This window comes from Bufo bufo, chromosome 5 (genome assembly GCF_905171765.1).
Source record: "Bufo bufo chromosome 5, aBufBuf1.1, whole genome shotgun sequence".
Lineage (NCBI taxonomy): Eukaryota > Metazoa > Chordata > Amphibia > Anura > Bufonidae > Bufo > Bufo bufo.
In genome coordinates, this window is record NC_053393.1 from 24651433 (window position 1) to 24674343 (window position 22911).

A 22911-nucleotide genomic window follows, 5' to 3' on the forward strand; every position below is an offset into this window, starting at 1 on the left:
GTGCGCGGCGCCAGGGAGTGACGTCACGCCTCATGCAAATCGCATGAGCAGAAAACTGGCCACAGACAACGTCAGACCCAGGAAGGAACGCCCACCGCTCGTGCCCCAGGGTGGGAGCGGGTATATGGTTTAAACAGGGGGCGGGATTAAGCATCAGGCAAAGATGTTGGTGCAAAGTAAATGCAAACCAACATATTTGCCGGAGGAACCTATGGTTAGAGGGTTCCCAAGGTAACAAATAGTCATTTAATAGGCCAGACTATTAGAGGCTCTCAAAGGACACCAGCCACAGGAGAAGAGTAACTGGCATAGTGAGAGCGCAAGAGAGGAGAAAAGGATAGGGTCTAAATAAAACAGCTAAAGTTGAGCTGTTCGTTCAAACCCATGGGGGCCATGGTTTTCAAATAGTATATCCAGCGTAATTCACGCTGCAATATTGCGCAGTCCCAATCACCTCCACGTTTTGGGGGCAGGATGCGATCAATCCCCATCACAGAAATGCTGGCTTTACCGTTATGTTCACTGTGGACGTGGTTGGCGACAGGGGTGTCCTTAGCTTTCGCTATGTCGCTGAGGTGTTCCCCAATACGTCTGCGGAGTTCTCGGATGGTTTTACCCACATACCCCCTGCCACATTCGCATGACAGGAGGTAGATGACCCCCTGAGTCCTACAGTTAATGAAATGGTGTATACGGTATGCCTTGCCTGTGGTCGCACTGCTGAATACTTTCCCAGTTTTTATGTAGGGACAGGCGATACAGCCACTGCACCTGTAACAGCCCTTCACATCAGATCTAAGCCAGGTTGAGCCTGACGGAATGGGGGGCGTGAATTCACTGGACACAAGTGTGTCGCGGAGACTGCGCCCACGACGATAGGTGACGTGCGGATAGTCTCCTACCGCTGCTCTCAAGTCTGGGTCCAGTTGAAGAATGCCCCAATTTTTTTGAAGGATGTTTCTAATATCAGCCGCAGCCCTATCAAAGGTCATGATGGGGCGGATGATGCTAGCAGGTGACACCTTGTCAGGTTTGGGGGAGAGGAGGGATGTTCTGTCTGAGTGTAGGGCAAATTCAAACGCCCTCCTCAGGACACTGTCAGGATAACCGCGCTGCTGGAACCTAGTACGTAGATCATTCGCTTGTCTGATAAATTCCCGTTTTGTGGAACAATTTCTCCTAATCCTGAGATATTGTCCTTTGGGAATACCCCGCCTAAGTGGCAGAGGATGGCTACTCTCCCACCTAAGCAGGGTATTGGTAGACGTCGGTTTGCGATAAATCGACGTCTCCAATTCACCAGATGATGTTTTGGAGATGAGTACATCGAGGAAGGGTAATGAGGTGTCCCCAACCTCACAGGTAAAATGCATGCCAATCTGGTTATCGTTGAACATCTCCACCATGGAGCGGAACGAGGGTTCGCTCCCGCTCCATAGGATGAAGATGTCATCGATGTACCGCGCCCACATGCCAACCTGGTCCATGAGAGTGGAACGTTCATCCCTGAACACCAGGGTCTCCTCCCACCAGCCCAGGAACAGATTAGCATACGACGGGGCACATGAACTCCCCATCGCGGTGCCCCTGAGCTGGTGGTAGAGTTTCCCATTAAAGGAGAAGACGTTGGTGGTCAGGGTGAACTCCAGGAGAGAAATGACAAATAGGCTGTGGGCGCGGTACTGACATCCACGTGTGCTCAAAAAGTGTTCGACTGCCAAGATGCCCAAGTCATGGGGAATGTTCGAATAGAGGGCCTCCACGTCGATACTAGCCAAGAGGCCAGCGTTCTCGACGTGAATGCCCTCCAGCTGTTTGAGCAAATGTGTGGTGTCCCGAGTGTACGAGGGCAAAGCGGTAACAAATGGGGCCAATACGCGGTCCACATAAATCCCCACGTTTTGGGATACAAAATATATCCCCCAAGAGGTAATAACAAGACCTTTGGGGGACACTCACACTTTGTTAATTTTTCACTTTTTCCTTTTATTTGTATTTTACTAATATTTTATTGTATTATTTTTTTTAAATATATTTTTGCCACATAAATATGTCCCCCAAGAGGTCATAAAAGGACTGTTGGGGACAATTAACACTATTATTTTGCACTTAACTTTTTTTTTTTCTTTTGTTTGTATTTAATTTTTTTAAATATTTTGTAAAATAATTTTCTATAATTTTTTTTTATTTTTATGTATTTGCCACATAAAATGTCATCCCCCAAGGGAATATAAAAAGCCTGTTGGGGACAGTGAACACTTTTTTTTCTTTTATTTGTATTTTTTTTTTTTATCATTTTCTATTTCTTTGCCACATATTTAATTTCTTTTTTTCTTCCATTTGTGTATTATAACTTTTTTATTTTTTTAACATTTTTTTAAATATATTTTTTCCACATAATTTGTTCCCAAGAGGTCACTGAAAGACCTTTGGGAGACAATAGGAGATTTTTTTGCACTATTTCCACTGTAACTGGGGCATCCAAAGGAGCCCCACTTACAGGGGAAACCAGCATACTGTGGGGGCTGAGCAGGGTCTCCTAACTCTGCAGCTCTGCGCTCTTGTACCCCCAAGCCGGGTCCACCCTGCACAGCGCGCCGCTCACCTATCGGAGGAGAAGCGCTGATACACTGCTTCTGCCTTCTCCTCGGCCCCCGCGCTGCCACTTACAGCCGGGTACAGACCTGCGCCTGCTACAGTGCGGGAGCAGGAGCTGTAATGCTGCGTCGTGCAGCGCTGCGGGCAGAAACACAGCTGATCACACGATCATCTGTGTTTCTGTCCAGGAAGACGGGGGCCACAAACTTTGGCTCTGGGGGCCGCGGGTTGTGCACCCCTGGTCTGTAAATAGAAGGCGTCTGGTCTAGGAACTGCAAAAAATGGGGGGTCTGGTCTAGGAATAGTAAACAAGGGGGGAGGGGGTGTCTGGTCTAAGGTCATAATGTTTTAGGGGGTCTGGTCTGAGGTTTCTAGGATTTGCAAACAAAGGGGTCTCCTAACTCTGGTCTGGGGTCTGTAAACTTGGGTGTCTGGCCTGAGGTCAAAATGTTTTAGGGGGGTCTTATCTGGGGTCTGTAAACAGAGGGGTTTTGGTATGAGATTTGAAAATAAAGCGGTCTGCTCTGAGATTATGTTTTAGGAGTCTGATCTATGGGCTAAACAGAGGAGATCTGGTACAGTCATAACTTTTTAGGGTGTCTGGTCAGTAGGGGTGCACCGAAATTCCGGCAGCCGAAAATATCGGCCGAAAATGTACCTAATCCATTTCGGCCGATATTGTTACATATCGGCCGAAAATATGGGGTGTAGGATTTGTCACCCACCATCTGCGGGCAGGCGGTTTACTGCATCTTTATTTTACCTTACAATCGTGAAGCTCCAGTAAGAACTCTGCAGGCAGAGCGGAGGGCGGCGTAACGTCACTTACTCACGTGACGCGCCTGCTCCGCCTCCTTCATTCATAAAGTGGGCGGATCAGGTGTGTCATGTGAGTAAGTGACGTTACGCCGCCCTCCGCTCTGCCTGCAGAGTTCTTACTGGAGCGTCACGATTGTAAGGTAAAATAAAGATGCAGTGAGTGATGCTGTGAGCAGCAGGGCCGGGGCTGTTATGGGTAGGGGGATCGGTCTATGGCACTGCTATGGGGAGGGGGGATCTGTGCACTGCTATGGGGAGGGGGGATCTGTGCACTGTTATGGGGAAAGGGATCTGTGCACTGTTATGCCCATAACAGTGCACATATCCCCCCCTCCATAACAGCGCCACCCACAGATCCCCCTCTCCATAACAGCGCCACCCACAGATCCCCCTCTCCATAACAGAGCCACCCACAGATCCCCCTCTCCATAACAGCGCCACCCACAGATCCCCCTCTCCATAACAGAGCCACCCACAGATCCCCCTCTCCATAACAGCGCCACCCACAGATCCCCCTCTCCATAACAGCGCCACCCACAGATCCCCCTCTCCATAACAGCGCCACCCACAGATCCCCCTCTCCATAACAGCGCCACCCACAGATCCCCCTCTCCATAACAGCGCCACCCACAGATCCCCCTCTCCATAACAGCGCCACCCACAGATCCCCCTCTCCATAACAGCGCCACCCACAGATCCCCCTCTCCATAACAGCGCCACCCACAGATCCCCCTCTCCATAACAGCGCCACCCACAGATCCCCCTCTCCATAACAGCGCCACCCACAGATCCCCCTCTCCATAACAGCGCCACCCACAGATCCCCCTCTCCATAACAGCGCCACCCACAGATCCCCCTCTCCATAACAGCGCCACCCACAGATCCCCCTCTCCATAACAGCGCCACCCACAGATCCCCCTCTCCATAACAGCGCCAATCATTAAAAAAAAAGTATTTTAAAAGTATTTGGGCAAAAAGGCAGTTTCGGTTTCGGTTTTCGGTCAAGGGCATCCTGAATTTTCGGTTTCGGACCAGAATTTTCATTTCGGTGCACCCCTACTGGTCAGGGATCTGTCAACAAATGGGTTATGGTCTAGGGTCTGTAAACAGGAGGGGTGTAGTCTGGTGTCCATATTTTTAGGGAGTCTGATCTCTCTACTACTTAAGTGGTTGTAGGGTAGAGATGACTGAGTTTCTGGGCAATATATATGTTTTCTGGTACTCTCTCTCATTACGGAGAGTGCCTAGTATGTGTAATACAAGTGCGGAGTATTGTAGGTCATGCAACACCCCTGTGGGTTTCTGGGAAATATATTTAAATTAGGTTTCTTAAGCCTATCTGATGCCAGCAGGTGTAAGATGTGCTAATTTTCATATTTGTGCAAATTTTCCCGGAAACCCAGAGAAGTGTTCAATGGCTAATGATACTAATCATGCATACTCAGCTCCCTGCACAGGGAGAAACAGTAACCCAACCAAGGCCTCTCAGTCAGCCAAGAAAATTTTCTTTGCTCAGTTCTGTCAAAGGGCAGTTGCCCAGAAAGAGCTGAGTTCCTGGTATGAGACACTGAGTTTTACAGCAAGACACGGAGGCTCCTATTGCTATCTCCTTCTTTACTGTCCACCTTATAGCAGCAAAGAAAAAACTTTACATAACATGACGTAACCATGGTAACATCACCCTCCCCTCATAGTCCATATAATAGACGGCTCCTCCTATAGATCCTCCTCTTTCTTTGCTGCTGCCACCAAGATAAGTACTCATTTTGGCAGCTCCTGTGTCTATATATTTTGCATTAGATTGTGCATTCTATTTGTATTGCTGCTATTGTCTGCTGCTATTGGTACTAGCTGCTGCTAGCGTTTATATTACTGCACTTTGCTGGGGATTCCTTCCCTACACCCTATGTTTTGCGATTTTCCTTTTCCTAATATTTTTAGGTTCCGTTTTACCCCCCATAGGCTCCGCTTTTTGCGGGGAGTCTTTGTACCCCATTCCAGTGTATTTACAGGTTTTCCCGTCTTACCCCATCGGCGCTGCGGTTTTCCCGCGCTCACCTCAATCTTCTCCATGGCCGCGTGATCTCGCGAGATCCCGGCGGCCATCTTGGTACTCCTTTGGCCGTCTCCCGCTTGGTCTCGCGGGATTTCGGCGGCCATTTTAATTTCTTCTGCTTCTTCCCGACGGCTATCGCGGGATCTCGGCGGCACTTCCTGTTCCTCCGCATCTGTTCCTGTGATCCAGTCGCCTGTATCGGCGCTCCTGCAAATCGGGTGACTAACCCTACCTTCCTCTCCTAATCGCTTCCCCGGCACTATAGTTACCTAGCCTCTATTAGGCCTCATATATATTTATAGCCTTAGGGCTCTTTCACACTTGCGTTATTGTCTTCCGGCATAGAGTTCCGTCGTCGGGACTCTATGCCGGAAGAATACTGATCAGGATTATCCTAATGCATTCTGAATGGAGAGTAATCCGTTCAGGATGCATCAGGATGTCTTCAGTTCCGGTACGGAACGTTTTTTGGCCGGAGAAAATACCGCAGCATGCTGCGCTTTTTGCTCCGGCCAAAAATCCTGAAGACTTGCCGCAAAGCCGGATCCGGGATCAATGCCCATTGAAAGGCATTGATCCGGATCCGGCCTTAAGCTAAACGTCGTTTCGGCGCATTGCCGGACCCGACGTTTAGCTTTTTCTGAATAGTTACCATGGCTGCCGGGACGCTAAAGTCCTGACAGCCATGGTAAGTGTAGCGGGGAGCAGGGGAGCAGCATACTTACCGTCCGTGCGGCTCCCCGGGCGCTCCAGAGTGACGTCAGGGCGCCCCAAGCGCATGGATCACGTGATCACATGGATCACGTCATCCATGCGCATGGGGCGCTCTGACGTCATTCTGGAGCGCCCGGGGAGCCGCACGGACTGTAAGTATACCGCTCCCCCGCTCCCCGCTCCTACTATGGCAGCCAGGACTTTAATAGCGTCCTGGGTGCCATAGTAACACTGAACGCATTTGGAAGACGGTTCCGTCTTCAAATGCTTTCAGTACACTTGCGTTGTTACGGATCCGGCAGGCACCTCCGGCAACGGAAGTGCATGCCGGATCCCAACAACGCAAGTGTGAAAGAGGCCTAAGCTCAGTTGCCTTTATCTTCATCAGGGAGACATTTATATATATATATATATATATAGAGATATATAGATTCTTTATTCTCATCATGGAGGCCTCGGCGCCCTCTTCCCCTGATAGGGATACCCATAGTGGGGCTGACAACCAGGCAGTAGCGCTGCAGCGCTCTGTCACAGCCGCTATTACTGCTGCAATGGACTCCATGTCCTCTGTGCTCTCTCAGACGATAGCACAGGCACTGGCTGGCCACCCTGTTTCAGGGTCTGTGCAGCCTGCGACCCCCACAGCTCAGCAACCTCCTAGGAATAGTCCTGTGTCACAGGTACAATTGACTGGTGCGCCTCCGGCCACCCTTGAACACGCGCATAGATCGCGTAAGAGAGCCTTTCCGCGCCAGGCAGAACGGGCGCGGCCTTGGAAATGCGCTAGAGCGCAACAATTGAGTGATTCCGACGCCGAGATTGGGTCAGATGAGGAGGCCTTTGCTGATACAAATGCCGAGTCTGAGGAAGATACACATGCGGGACCCAGTTCCCCAAACTGCCCCATTCCTTCCACTTCTCAAGTGAAGGATTCCTCTGCTAGGGCCACTCCGGTTTCCTCCCTTGTCGACCATTTGGGAGAGCCCATGTTTGACCCTAACGCCCTCCACCATCCCAGATCGGCGGAGTGGCTGCCGACGGACCATGTTGGCAAATACTTGGAACATTGGGTCCGCCGCCCCCTTAGCAAGGAGGCGAGAAATAAGATGAAGGCCGAATGCCCCAGGCCTATTGTGCCTAATAAGGTATGTGACACTCCTGTGGTTGATCCCAAGGTCACACAATTCCTTGCCAAGTCCGGCTGGAATCCCCGTAAGGGGTTAGACTCAGCTCTACGTAGCTGTCAGGACAAGCTCCTGGATGTGTTTGGTCCGCTAGCCAAACTTTTTAAGATGGTTGAGAATGCCAGATCAGATGGGTCCCCTATTGACCCCAAGGAAATGAGAGGCTGGATCCAACGTGCAATCTGCATCGCTGGCAACGCCAATTCCTCTCTAGCAATTGAGAGAAGGAAAGCAATTTTATTTAAAATTGACCCGAAACTGGCCAACCTGGCCCTTACCGAATCAGGCGCAGATGCTCAGGGTCATCTCTTTGGCGACTCCTTTATTAAGGATTTGAGCCGGTTCGTGGGAGCTTTCACTGCCCTAGATAAGGCCCAATCTTCAATTAGGAGAGTATTTCAGGGACGGGTCTCCACCAGGGCCGGCAGTATTAGGGGCCGTCTGTCCGGCCGTTCCAATTTTCAAGCCCGCAACGCGGGCAGAGGCTCCTTTCAGCAACGCCCCGCCTTCCAGGAACAGAGGTTTCCATCCCCGTTCTTCCCTGCAAGAGGTGGACAATGGCGTGGCAGACCCTACAGAGGAAATCAGTCCTCACGACGACATTTCGGTAAGTCCTCCCCCGATGGGGGTTTCTTTAGTGCATTGCATAGGGGGCAGACTCCGGCATTTTTCCCCTGCTTGGGCGGCAATAACATCCGACCCTTGGATTTTATCCACTGTAGAAGGCTTCCACGTGGAACTCGTGGCTTCGCCAGACCAGATTCCTACCCCCCCCACCTCCCTGCTGTCTCGCCCCGACACCGCGCTGGTAGACCTAGAGCTCACTTCCCTTTACCACAAGCGTGCGATCGAGAGGGCACCACCAGACACGTCAGGTGTCATCAGCTCTATCTTTCTGGTCCAGAAGAAAGGGGGTCAGATGCGCCCTGTTATCAATTTACGGGCTCTGAATGCGATTGTCCAATATCGCCACTTCAAGATGGAGGGCATCCATCTACTCCGAGATCTCCTCATGCCGGGCGATTGGTTTGTGAAACTAGACCTCAAGGACGCTTACTTAACAGTACCTGTGTCCGCCCCATCCAGGGACTTACTACGTTTCCTGTGGAGGGGAGAAATCTGGAGGTTCTCTTGCCTCCCTTTCGGCCTTTCGTCAGCACCGTGGTGCTTCACGAAACTTATGAGACCAGTGGTGTCCTGGCTCCGCAGTCGTGGAGTCCGCCTCATAATCTACCTGGACGACATTCTGGTAATGCACCAGTCAGCCGCGACTCTGTTGATACATCTCAGCTGGACGACGGACCTTCTATCCCGTCTAGGTTTTCTCGTCAATCACGAGAAGTCATGCTTAGAACCATCACAGAGGATGGAGTTTTTGGGTTTCACCATGGATTCGGTGTCCGAATCCCTCTCTCTACCCATAACGAAGCTGCGTTCCATACGCAAGGAACTCAAACATGCTCTGTCTATGCCTCAGCTGTCCCTGCGCCACTTAGCCAGGATCATCGGTCTTCTCGCCTCGTCGATCCAAGCAGTGTTTCCAGCCCCATTGCACTACAGGGCCCTTCAACGCTTAAAGATAGCGCATCTCCGCTCTGGCGCTGCGTTCGCAGACACTCTGATCCTGGACCCGGAATCTCGGGAAGAGATCGCTTGGTGGATCGACAACCTGGAGGCATGGAACGGCAAGGCGATATTTGGTTTACATCCCGATTTCACTGTCGAGTCGGACGCCAGCCTTCACGGTTGGGGTGCCCACTGCAACGGGATCTCCACGGGTGGCCGGTGGTCCACAGAAGAGGCACGACTTCATATCAACGCGTTGGAACTTCTTGCCGGTTCCTTTGCCATTCGGAGTTTCACCAACGGGATGGCTCGGGCGTGCATTCGTTTGAAGATGGACAATGTGTCTGCAGTGCGATACATCTACCGGTTGGGAGGTACGCGCTCGGCTACCTTGGCTCGGTTAGCGAAAGATTTCTGGTCCTTTTGTCTCTTCAGGGAGGTCATGGTTCAAGCGGAATATCTCCCGGGACTCCACAACAGTCGGGCGGATTGGGGCTCTCGCTACCTTACGGACAGCAGCGATTGGATGCTAGCGCCAGAAACATTTTCCGAGTTATCCAGGAATTGGGGTCCTTTTGCTATAGACCTATTTGCCTCACGTCTGAACACCCAGCTTCCACGGTTTTTCAGCTGGCGCCCGGATCCGGCGGCAGAGGCAGTGGACGCGTTCCTTCAACCCTGGTCCGGACCGCTGATGTATGCATTCCCGCCATTTGCTATGATCCCGAGGATGATGTTACATGTTCGTCGTCATCTGGCCGAATTGGTGGTGGTGGTCCCCTTCTGGGGGACTCAGGCTTGGTTTCCGTCACTACTGGGTCTCCTGATAGAGGTGCCGTTTCTTCTCCCGAATCGGATGGATCTCCTCCAGGACCCTCGAGGTTTACACCACCCGCTCCTGTTGGACGGATCCCTACGTCTGATAGCCTGCCGGATCTCAGGACGCCTGGAGAAATCGGTGATATTTCAGAGGCAACTAGACGCCTTTTGGACAACGCATGGGCTCCCGGCACCAGAAAATCTTATCGGGCAGCCTGGCGATCTTGGTCTGGTTGGTGCGTGGAACGGGACTTGGATCCCGTTTCGGCCCCTGTGAACCAGCTTCTAGACTTTCTTACTTCCCTTTTCGAAGCGGGTAAAGCTTATCGGACAATTAATTTGTTCAGATCCGCTATTTCGTCTACGCATCAGGGTTTTGATGGTGTCCCTGCGGGACAGCACCCTTCCGTATCGCGTTTGCTTCGCGGTTCCCGCATGTCTCGTCCTCCCCGTCCTCGCTTTACCACGACTTGGGACGTGTCTTTGGTTTTGTCCTTTTTATCCAACTGGCCAGGTAACCCGGATCTCACCTTACGACAGTTGTCTGCCAAATTAGTGGTTCTATTTTGCTTGATATCCTGTAAGCGGGTCTCTGATGTTCGGGCGCTTGATCACGACGCCAGATCATTCACTCCGGAGGGGGTCACCTTCAATATATCCAGACGTACTAAGACCAACATTAGGTCGGTCTCTTACCCATCATTTCCAGCCTCGCCGGTTCTTTGTCCGGTGGCTTGTTTGAAGGAGTATGAATCCCGGACGCGTACTTACCGGTCGTCTTCGGTTCCTCAGCTTTTCTTATCCATTCGGCATCCGTTTGGTCCTGTGTCCAGCCCTACTTTGGCGCGCTGGATGAAGTGGATTATGTCGTTAGCAGGAATCGATACTTCCATATTTACAGCTCATTCCGCTAGAGGCGCATCAGCTACCGCCTTGGCTGTTTCGGGGGCACGATTGGAGGATATTCTACGTCTTGCGGACTGGTCTTTGGCATCGACATTCAGGGAGTATTATTTTAGACCGCCTCCACATTTGTTTTCTGCTGTGATTGCTCAACTTTAAACTTAGCAATAGGAGCCTCCGTGTCTTGCTGTAAAACTAGGTGATTTTCCTAGTCTATGACGGAAAGTCATGGTTTTATTAAAGACACGGAGGCGAGTATTGCCCACCCTGGGATTCCCTCCCTTATAATGTATTTTCTGTGGTTTTCACTCTGATTGGCATGCTTTGTCTGCATAGTCGGCTTAAGATATTTATTATGGCAGAATCGCGTATGACTGGCGATGTATTCTTCTGCCCATTGCTTAATTTGTTTATTACTTTCAGGAGGAAGTTGATTCGCTAAAGGCTTCAATTGCTCTGCTCCAGTTATAGCCATGTTGGCTTTCAAGGAAGAAGGGTTCCAGTGATCTCAGCTGATGATGTTCGTTCGGATGTTCCGGTGGTTCCATGCTGGTCGTTTTCCCGATTCAAGGTTCCGGTTTCGTGTGCGATGGTTCCGGTCATGGTGTCAGGCTCGTAAAGAAAGAGGAGGATCTATAGGAGGAGCCGTCTATTATATGGACTATGAGGGGAGGGTGATGTTACCATGGTTACGTCATGTTATGTAAAGTTTTTTCTTTGCTGCTATAAGGTGGACAGTAAAGAAGGAGATAGCAATACTCGCCTCCGTGTCTTTAATAAAACCATGACTTTCCGTCATAGACTAGGAAAATCACCTAGTTTTACTTTCCTTTTGGAAAGGAGACTAGACATTCTCTTTCCAGAGAAGCATAGTGTGGATGCAAGCACAGCTATAGATAAAAAATATGTTATTATGAAAAAAGCTTGAACAGTTTAAGGGCTACCACCAGGAGAAAATCCTTTTATGAAAATGCACATATTGAACAATTTGAGGCTACCACCAGGTGAAAATCTTATTATTAGCTCTCTCTCTCTAAACGAATCGCAAAAAGATTTGGGTTCATTAAACAGAATGACCGATTTGTTCATCCTTAATCTAGCAAAATATGTATTTATTTATATTTATATTATATTTGCTTGAAAGGCCTTATCTGGGTCTATATCTTTATTTAGGGGTCTGGTGCATGGTCTGTATTCAATTTGGAGTACACTGATGGGGTTCACTTGAACAAGTTATGCAAAACCTGAAAGGCCAAATATTGGAGACGATAACTCTAGGGCAATTTTTATAGGAGGTCTACCAAGCTAGGAGGGTGTTTTTGGACCTTAGAAAGAAGATGTACTTGGTTGGATTAGAACCTAGGACCCCAGTGCTGCGAGACAATGGTGCCGCTACTGATCCTCAAAAAACTGGATTGATATAGTTCCCACTGAAATCCATCTTCAGTCATTTCAAAAGCTCCCTCTAGTGGTGGCTGTAGGTAACCAGAAGAATTGTGTATTTTAAAGTAGCAGTCCCACAATAAACAATCCTTGTATACTCAAAGCGTATTCCACAAATTCTTCAGAGGTGTTGGTCCCACCTCTCAATTATTTAGCAAACATTAAACGGTTGGCCACTTACCAATCACAGAGCCGTTGAGAAAAAGTGCAACTCCAAACAAAACTCCGATACAGAGGCCGAGGATAAAGGGCCGCCGGCGGCCCCATCGAAGAGTGCAGCGGTCACTAGCTGAGCCGAGAAGAGGAGTAAATATCAAACCAAGAATGGGGCTTAGGAACCACGTCAGACTGTAGTACTGTTCAGGAAGACCTGTGAGTGACAAGGACACAAGCAATAAGACCACAAAGGGGAGGGGGAATCCTGATTTATTAATCGATTTAATATAAATTAATGAGAAGAAGATTAATATATAAAAACACAAAAAACAAGTATAGTCCTTAAAGATTATGTAAAGTTGTACATAGGAGCAGTATTATATAGTTGTTATATTGTTGAACATAGGAGGCAGTATTATAGCAGTTATATTCTTGTACATAGGAGCAGTATTATAGTAGTTATATTCTTGTACATAGGAGGCAGTATTATAGTAGTTATATTCTTGTACATAGGAGCAGTATTATAGTAGTTATATTCTTGTACATAGAAGCAGTATTATAGTAGTTATATTCTTGTACATAGAAGCAGTATTATAGTAGTTATATTCTTGTACATAGGAGCAGTATTATAGTAGTTATATTCTTGTACATAGGAAGCAGTATTATAGTAGTTATATTCTGGTACATAGGAGCAGTATTATAGTAGTTATATTCTTGTACATAGGAGGCAGTATTATAGTAGTTATATTCTTGTACATAGGAGGCAGTATTATAGTAGTTATATTCTTATACATAGGAGCAGAATTATAGTAGTTATATTCCTGTACATAGGAGGCAGTATTAGGCTGGGTTCACACAAGCGGATGCCGTGCGTGACATCCGCTCCGTGAAAGAGTGCCAAGACCCGATGCAGACTGCAGAGGCACGGAGCATTAACATGACTGATAATGCTCCGTGCCTCTCTGTGATCTCTTTACTATGAAATCACAGTGACAACTGTGATTTCGTAGTAAGGAGGTCACAGAGAGGCACGGAGCATTATCAGTCATGTTAATGCTCCGTGCCTCTGCAGTCTGCATCGGGTCTTGGCTGTCATTCACGGAGCGGATGTCACGCACGGCATCCGCTCGTGTGAACCCAGCCTTATAGTAGTTATATTCTTGTACATAAGAAAAGTATTATAATACTTATATCCAAAGACAGACTGATAGGGACCTTAGATTGTGAGCCCCATTGGGGACATCTTGATGCTAATGTCTGTATAGCACTGCAGAATATAGCAGCGCTATATAAGTGCATAAAATAAATAAATAAAATCCTTGTATATAGGAGGCAGCTCTTTAAAGAGGACCAGTCACCAAAAAGTGCAATGCAATCTGACAGCACCATCTTAGAGCAGGAGGAGCTGAGCAGACTGATGTATATTTCTGTGGGAAAAGATTCAGTAAAACATGTTCTTGTACATATATTCTTGTACATAGGAGGCAGTATTATAGTAGTAATATCCTTGTACATAGGAGGCAGTATTATAGCAGTTATATTCTTGTACATAGGAGCAGTATTATAGTAGTTATATTCTTGTACATAGGAGCAGTATTATAGTAGTTATATTCTTGTACATAGGAGCAGTATTATAGTAGGTATATTCTTGTACATAGGAGCAGTACTATAGTAGTTATATTCTTGTATATAGGAGCAGTATTATAGTAGTTATATTCTTGTACATAGGAGGCAGTATTATAGTAGTTCTATTCCTGTACATAGGAGGCAGTATTATAGTAGTTATATTCTTGTACATAGGAGCAGTATTATAGTAGTTATATTCTTGTACATAGAAGCAGTATTATAGTAGTTATATTCTTGTACATAGGAGCAGTATTATAGCAGTTATATTCTTGTACATAGGAGCAGTATTATAGTAGTTATATTCTTGTACATAGGAGCAGTATTATAGTAGTTATTTTCTTGTACATAGGAGCAGTATTATAGTAGTTATATTCTTGTACATAGAAGCAGTATTATAGTAGTTATATTCTTGTACATAGGAGCAGTATTATAGTAGTTATATTCTTGTACATAGGAGCAGTATTATAGTAGTTATTTTCTTGTACATAGGAGCAGTATTATAGTAGTTATATTCTTGTACATAGAAGCAGTATTATAGTAGTTATATTCTTGTACATAGGAGCAGTATTATAGTAGTTATATTCTTGTACATAGGAGCAGTATTATAGTAGTTATATTCTTGTACATAGGCGCAGTATTATAGTAGTTATATTCTTGTACATAGGAGGCAGTATTATAGTAGTTATATTCTTGTACATAGGAGGCAGTATTATAGTAGTTATATTCTTGTACATAGGAGCAGTATTATAGTAGTTATATTCTTGTACATAGGAGCAGTATTATAGTAGTTATATTCCTGTACATAGGAGGCAGTATTATAGTAGTTATATTCTTGTACATAGGAGCAGTATTATAGTAGTTATATTCTTGTACATAGGAGCAGTATTATAGTAGTTATATTCTTGTACATAGGAGCAGTATTATAGTAGTTATATTCTTGTACATAGGAGCAGTATTATAGTAGTTATATTCTTGTACATATGAGGCAGTATTATAGTAGTTATATTCTTGTACATAGAAGCAGTATTATAGTAGTTATATTCTTGTACATATGAGGCAGTATTATAGTAGTTATATTCTTGTACATAAAAGGCCGTATTATAGTAGTTATATTCCTGTACATAGGAGGCAGTATTATAGTGGTTATATTATTGTACATAGGAGCAGTATTATAGTCGTTATATTCTAGTACATAGGAGCAGTATTATAGTAGTTATATTCTTGTACATAGGAGCAGTATTATAGTAGTTATATTATTGTACATAGGAGCAGTATTATAGTAGTTATATTATTGTACATAGGAGCAGTATTATAGTAGTTATATTCTTGTACATAAAAGGCCGTATTATAGTAGTTATATTCCTGTACATAGGAGGCAGTATTATAGTGGTTATATTATTGTACATAGGAGCAGTATTATAGTCGTTATATTCTAGTACATAGGAGCAGTATTATAGTAGTTATATTCTTGTACATAGGAGCAGTATTATAGTAGTTATATTATTGTACATAGGAGCAGTATTATAGTAGTTATATTCTTGTACATAGGAGCAGTATTATAGTAGTTATATTCTTGTACATAAAAGGCCGTATTATAGTAGTTATATTCCTGTACATAGGAGGCAGTATTATAGTGGTTATATTATTGTACATAGGAGCAGTATTATAGTCGTTATATTCTAGTACATAGGAGCAGTATTATAGTAGTTATATTATTGTACATAGGAGCAGTATTATAGTAGTTATATTCTTGTACATAGGAGCAGTATTATAGTAGTTATATTCTTGTACATAGGAGCAGTATTACAGTAGTTATATTCTTGTACATAGGAGGCAGTAGTATAGTATTTATATTCTTGTACATATGAGGCAGTATTATAGTAGTTATATTCTTGTACATAGGAGTCAGTATTATAGTAGTTATATTCTTGTACATATGAGGCAGTATTATAGTAGTTATATTCTTGTACATATGAGGCAGTGTTACTGTAGTTCTACTCTTATACATAGGGGCAGTACTACAGAAGTTATATTCATGTACATGCGCAGACTGCAGTATAGTGGATAATTTGTTTTTGTTATATAGGGATAGTTTTACGATAGTTACAGTATAGGGAGCACACAGGTAACTGGAATATCCCTTTAAAAATGCTGACTTTTTTTTTTTCAATATTTGCACTCTACAAACAGGGCGAGGACAGTAAATAACCCCCCTGAGAGGGATTATTAGTATTAAGTGAATGGAATGCTGCTTTGTGCTTTCAGGCCAGGGAAAGCGTTGCTCCCTGGTGTCATCCGCACGTGGCATTCGATCGCGTGGAGGCCAGTGACAGTGATCTCCCTGCGGGAGGCCATTCACCGGATAAGCCGGCCGTGTATTCACCCGGACAATGCATTAAACCTGTTGTCAATGCGCAGAGCTTCACATCCTACGCTGGAATGAAGCGTCTGATTGTGTGCGGCTTCCAGGAAATTCTAGATAAACACCGGCTGGATCATCTTTGATTTATCTGGCCGTAAAAAGGATGCGAATAATAAGCCCTGTCCATTGTTACTGGTGTGAATGAACGCGGGGAGCGATAGATGAATGATCCCGGAGAATGCACTGATCAGCTGCAGCGTGGCACTCTCTCCCTTTATCCCAATACTTATCGGCAATGGCTGCCGGTGCTGTCACCTCATTGCTATGTAGGATGTCATCACATTGTGTAAATCCTCACGACTTGTCCTCATAGGCATTTCAAGGTAAGGAATGTGTGAATTGCCGAGCCACAAAGTCATAAAATAAATATTTTTTTATGTCACCTGATTGTGAAACACTCTGCAGTAAACACGTTCCATCTTCCAAGGTGCCAAGTCACAACAGCCTTGCATTCATAAACTTAGACACCTATCAGTTCTGTTTTCGGATACAGAATTTCAAATTGCCTTAATTCCCAAAATAAAATCTTTGTTGTTACCTGTAGCCACCAATAGAGGGAGCTCATGGTATACAGATTTACACAGCTCCCATTAAAGTCGACAAGTCTTCAGTAAGCTCTCCGGCTCCCTCTAGTAGTGGCAGGAGGTAGTCAGAATTTTATCATTTATACCTAGGATTGTGTGATAAACTACGGGTGGGTGGTATTGTCCCCAATAAAGCTATACTGAGAAATTTATCAGCACTATTAAATCAATCAACTAATTAGATTATAAACAGAAATTAGTGCTACACTTTAATTCTGGGCACTAGAACGTCTGTCAATAAAAATAAAAAAGCCAGAGCTATACAAAAATTTTATTTTACAGAACATTGCAAACTACAACTAGGTTACTGCTGGCTATATCAATTGGAGAAACAGATGCTACAAATTATGGGCGTGAGGCTACTTTCACATTAGCGTTTTTTGCGCATCCGTCATGCATTTGCAAAAACGCTTCCGTTACAATAATACAACCGCATTCATCCGTGATGAACGGATCCGGTTGTATTATGTCTTCTATAGCCAAAACGGATCCATCATGAACTCCATTAAAAAGTCAATGGAGGACGGATCCGTTTTCTATTGTGCCAGATTGTGTCGATGCTTGCTGCGTTATTCTTTCCGCGATGGGAACGCAACCAAACGGGACAGAATGCATTTTGGTGCATTCTGTTCCCTTCAGTTCAGTTTTGTCCCATTGACAATGAATGAGAAAAAAAACGCAAGTGTTTTCTTCCGCTATTGAGACCCTATGACGGATCTCAATAGCGGAAATGAAAACGCTAGTGCTAAAGTAGCCTTACTTAAAGGGGTATTCCGATAATAACAAGTACTATCTCCAGCCCTCCCATAGGAATGAATGGAGCGGTGGCACGCATTTCCAACCAGCAGCTCCATCCTTTTCAGCGGGGCTTCACAGAGTACAGGGCCCCATCTTCTTGTGATCTGATAGGGTATATCTTGTTATAACCGTAATACCCCTTTAAAAGGACAGCACTTATTTAAGAGTCTGTGTCCCCTTTGTTTTGCAACTTATCAAACATAAATAAACAGAATCAGACTACACAGGGTTTGTTTGTAGTCTGTAACCATGGAGACAGATCTAAATTAACTTTGGAGCTGTAGATACAAAACAAGAGTAGTTTTTAATTGAGACCTTTTGCAAAGGTACTTAGGGGGTCATTTAATAACCAGAAATACGCCTATATGAGGCGTATTTCTGACGCAGATTGCGGTGCAAAGGTATGACTTTTCCCCGCGCACGCTAGGTCTAAAAAAGTTAGCTGTCTTACATTTAGAAGCGGCAGTTCCACCGCCAGCTAGAGGGGATATTAAGACCGACATCTTAATTATTGAGCACCTTAATTATTATTTTATGCAATACAGTCAATAAAAATTACTGCAAAAAAGGCAGACACCATGGAAAGTAATCTTTGTAAAAAAAAAAAAAAAAAACACACCCAGATGATTGGGATTCCTAAGGTCTCATAATTATAGTAAATGCAAAGTCAACAACATGGAAAGAGCTGAAACGTGCCTTTGTCTCATAGCTCCACATCAGCTCGGAGCCAAAAGACAATAAATTCTGCTGACGCTGTGGAGCTTGAATAGCAGAAGTGAGATATACAGCATTCGCATGGCGCAATGTCATAAGACGCAGTCACATGACCGTCGGGGGAGGGTAAGCTCCGCAGAACTTCTGCATAATAACAGAGATTGCAGAATCTTGATCTTAAAAGGGGTTACACATTGGTGCCATATCGCTATGGTTGGGACCTGCACCTATCTCTACAACGGGATTCCCAAAGCGTACAACGGTGGCCACCCTCCATTCACTTTTTATGCCGCTCGCTTGGCTCTTTTTGAAACTCCCAAAGAAAAGCATGTTGCGCGTGCGCGATTCGCTCTCCTTCGCTTTGGGGGCCCTGTTCTAGAGATAGGTCCGGGTCCCAGAGGCGGTGGTACCTGCACCTGACATTGGTGGCATATCCTAGCAATATACCACCAATGTGTTTTATTTGGATGCAAGGGACGAGGATGCTCTTCTGCAGTTAAAGGGGTACTCTGGTAGTTGATCACCGTAGTTTAGTTGCTAGGTAGACCCAAATAAATTAGAGTCTCTGCCTCCTTTTTCTTTTCTCTCCAGCCACACTGCCACCCTTTCTAAGGGCTGGGATGCAATACCAGACACAACCTGTGGACAAGTGTGGAGCTGTTTCTGGGAGAAAAAAAGAAAAAAAAACCCTTTTGGCACTGGTCAAAGAACTGAATAACATGGTCCCTAGCAATACTATTTTACAGAAAGTGCGGAATTCCCCTTTAAAAGGAGCACTACACAAAAATACATACATATCCTGAAACTCATCCTCTTATGTCTGCGCTATGTAGCCCTTAGGGGCAGTTTATCGGACAGACTAGCCACAACGGAAGCCATGCTGGATACCACCCACCTTTCCCAGAAACGGATGAAAAGCACTGCCATGGCTGAAGGACGTCCGCTTACTGCAGATTTAGCGACAATGGGTCCATAGCACAATGATAACGGGCGGTGTTCTCCTTTATTCAGAACAAATAACATTGTATCAAGTAATACACTGAGAATTCCGCTGCTTCCACTCTCGGAGACGTCTTGGATGCCGTGGGTAAATATCTTCTTTTTTTTTTACCTTATAAGCCAAGTCCGGTCTCCGCGAATAATCCGGCACCTTCCACACTGAGAGACCGGAAGCCGAGCGGAACAGGAACAAACAACGTGCGCAGCTACGAGGCAGATCTTGTAGACAACATTCCCAAGGAAGCGCTATTATTCAGGACTTATCAGATTGGAAACAAACAGTGACCCGTTCCCTGGCACCTCTGATCCTGTTTACCTGGTTTGAAGTCACCCTAACCCCCCTCCCCCGCCACAGTGAGAAAAAATAGCCGTCAATGGCCATTGCTAGGAGTCTCCGCCGCAGCCACTGAGACTCGGCCGGCCTGGCAATTCCCAGCCAATTCCAAAAGGAACAGGACACGTTCGTAGTAAATAATTCCTTTTTTTATTTTTTGTTTTTTTGTTTTGTTTTTCCCTTTCAGTGAACCGTCGCCTAACAATAGTGAGAGCAGCTCCAGTCGTGTTTCACAGGAAGTGCTGACGGGGCCTGAGGGTTACGTGGGGTCACAAGGTGCTGATTCCTGGAAGACACAGATTCCAACGGAGATCGCTTTAGGAGGGCGATGTGTATCAGACAGTGGCATGGACGGCAATTCTACAGGGTCGAGTCCCATTATTCTGACCACTTCTTTCGACGTTGGCAGCCCGTAGCTGAGCTGGCTCGGGGGGCATATAAGGTGTGCCGAGCTGGATCGGGGGATATATAAGATTTGCTGAGATGGCTCGGGGGGCATATAAGGTGTGCTGAGCTGGCTCGGGGGGCATATAAGGTGTGCTGAGCTGGCTCGGGGGGCATATAAGGTGTGCTGAGCTGGCTCGGGGGGTATATAAGGTGTGCTGAGCTGGCTCGGGGGGTATATAAGGTGTGTGATAAGTTGTCTGCACACATTCTCCTTAAAAGGGGTTATCTGACACTAACAAATGCTCCCCCCCATAGGCCGGGCCCTTCACAGTTAATATACTTACCTGGCTCCCTGAGCCGCTTCTGGTCCCCCGACCACCGCTGCTCCCAGAGAGCGGATGAAAACACCTGGTGCTGGGGTAGGGGAGGGCAGTCAATGGCAGCTGGTGACGGGGACGAGCCTCCCTAGCATCGCGGCGGGTGATGTTAGGGAGGCTCGTCACCGCCTGCCATTGGCTGCCCCCACCCCGACACCGGATGTCTTCATCTGTGCACAGGGGACAAGGAGCGGCACAGGGCGTGGGGAGCCAGGTAAGTAGAATCAGTGTGAGGGGCCCGGCGTATGGGGGAGCATTTATTAGTGTCGGATAACCCCTTTACTATCATGGATAAAAGGGGCAATTTATCAGAGCTGCAAGAAGGGATGATTATAGGCTTTCAGGCCCTGGGTGGTGATATTTCTGAAACTGCGCAATGTGAACTGTTCTCGTGCTGCTTTGGTGAAAGTGTATGTTGAGTAGTACCATTGAGAATAAGAGACGTGGAAACAGCAGAGCACCACGTGCCACTGATGTGAGGGGTGAACATCGGCTATGAAGGTGCACGAGGGTGGACCAACATGCTACAGTGGAGCCGCTTACCGCCAAAATGAACCAGGGGGCACCAGACGAGGGTCTAACACAGGCATCCTCCAGCTGTGGCCCTCCAGCTGTTGCAAAACTACAACTCCCAGCATGCCCGAACAGCCTACAGGTATCAGCCTACAGCAGGGCATGGTGGGAGTTGTAGTTTTACAACAGCTGGAGGGCCGCAGTTTGAGGATGCCAACAGTTCAGAGAACCCTACTGCCTATGGGGCTCCGGAGCAGTCGGACGGTCAATGCACCTCTGATAATGAAGCTGCATCTGCAGAAAAGGCTTCCGTTTTCACTGTATCAGAATTGGACCTATATATTCAGACGCCTCATATTAACATCAGATCTCTGTATTTATTTCATACGCTAGAACAGACGCCCTCGTATACGCAGACCAAAATATTAATATCAAACCCTAGAGCAGATCCCTAAATTAATGTCAGACCCCAAACCCCTTAAATATATTCTACCCAAGATCAGACCCTTATATCAATAATATCAGAACCCAGAACAGATCCCTATGGTGATATCAGACCCCAGACCAAACCACCTATATTACAACCAGCCCCCGGACAAGACCGTCTTAATATAGTCAGATCCTTCATATTAATATCAAACACCAGACCCCTTAAATTTATGGATACCCCAGATCAGACCCCCTTATATTAGTATCAAAATCCAAACCAGATCCTTATGAAAATATCAGATCCTAGACCATACGCCCAGACTTCATTCAGACCCCTAATTTAATTTTGGATTCCAGACCCAACCTCTAAATATTTCAGACCCCAGAACAGACTACACAAATACCCTCCTCTTTCCCAGATGCCACCGACATCATCCAGTACACATAGGGTTAATCCAATAGATAATGGCTGTTTTGGGGGAGCTTTTGCCTCCCTACCAGATAAAGTATACATAACCAGGTGAAAACATGGTGGCCCTCAGTGAACTAGGTGAGTGGCTGTGTCTGCCCCTGGGGCACGTAATATGGGGCATCTATTCTGATGTATCAAACACAAGCATATTCAGGAATTGCTAGACATGCAACTTCCTAAAACACAAAAATGTACAATAAGGCTAGGTCTACACGACGACATTTGTCGCGCGACAATTTTTATAATGGCAGTCTATGGTGTCGCACTGCGACAGTCGAGATGGATTTTTCTGCGAATGTCGCGTCGCAGTGCGACACCATAGACTGCCATTATAAAAATTGTCGCGCAACATTGGTGCAACAAAATGTCGCGTGACAAATGTTGCAGTGCAGTTGTGCCCCATCTGTCGCGCGACAAATGTCGTCGTGTAGACGTAGCCTTAGTCAATTGAAAAAGAAGAACCTCACTGGTGACCGTCAGGCAGGGCCGGCGCCACCCATAAGCAGAGTAGGCCACCGCGTAGAGCGCACTCTTGCTGGGGGCGCCGGCGCTCTGGAGTCTGCTACTAGCAGTGGCGTTGCGAGGGGGGTGCGGGCCGCACCGGGTGACATGTCTGATGGGGTGATCCCGCTCCGGACCCAACACGCACGCCTGCAAAGCCAGCCCCGCCCCTTTAAACTTACACTGTCCAAGCTCGCTGGCGGTGGCGGCCCAGGCGCTGCACTATCCTCCTGAGCGCGTACAGCGTCAGGATGTAGTGCGCACACTATGACCTGACGCTGCACACTGTCAGGTGACAGTACAGCGCCGGCAGGAAGACGGAAGCGTGAGAAAGAGGAGCCGCAGCATTCTAGGTAAAAGTATGTAGTTAGTTCTGCCTGCTGCGATGATTTAAGTTTTGATAGGGGGCATTGGGGGCTGTGTGTGGGGGGGGGGGGGGGGGTCTTTGGGCTTATCTGAGATCTGAATGGGGGCTGAGTGGGGGGGGTCTTTGGGCT

The 22911-nt window shown here is 46.5% G+C and overlaps 1 protein-coding gene across 2 annotated transcripts in view; it reads right to left on the reverse strand.

Moving 5' to 3' along the window:
• Window positions 1–22911, reverse strand: part of SLC45A4 (solute carrier family 45 member 4) — a 98846-nt gene that overhangs the window by 14094 nt on the left and 61841 nt on the right. For both annotated transcript variants that reach the window (XM_040433340.1, XM_040433341.1), the window contains exon 3: window positions 12284–12472. In XM_040433340.1, coding sequence (XP_040289274.1) covers window positions 12284–12472 — 189 coding nt within the window. The remainder of the gene's footprint in view (window positions 1–12283; window positions 12473–22911) is intronic.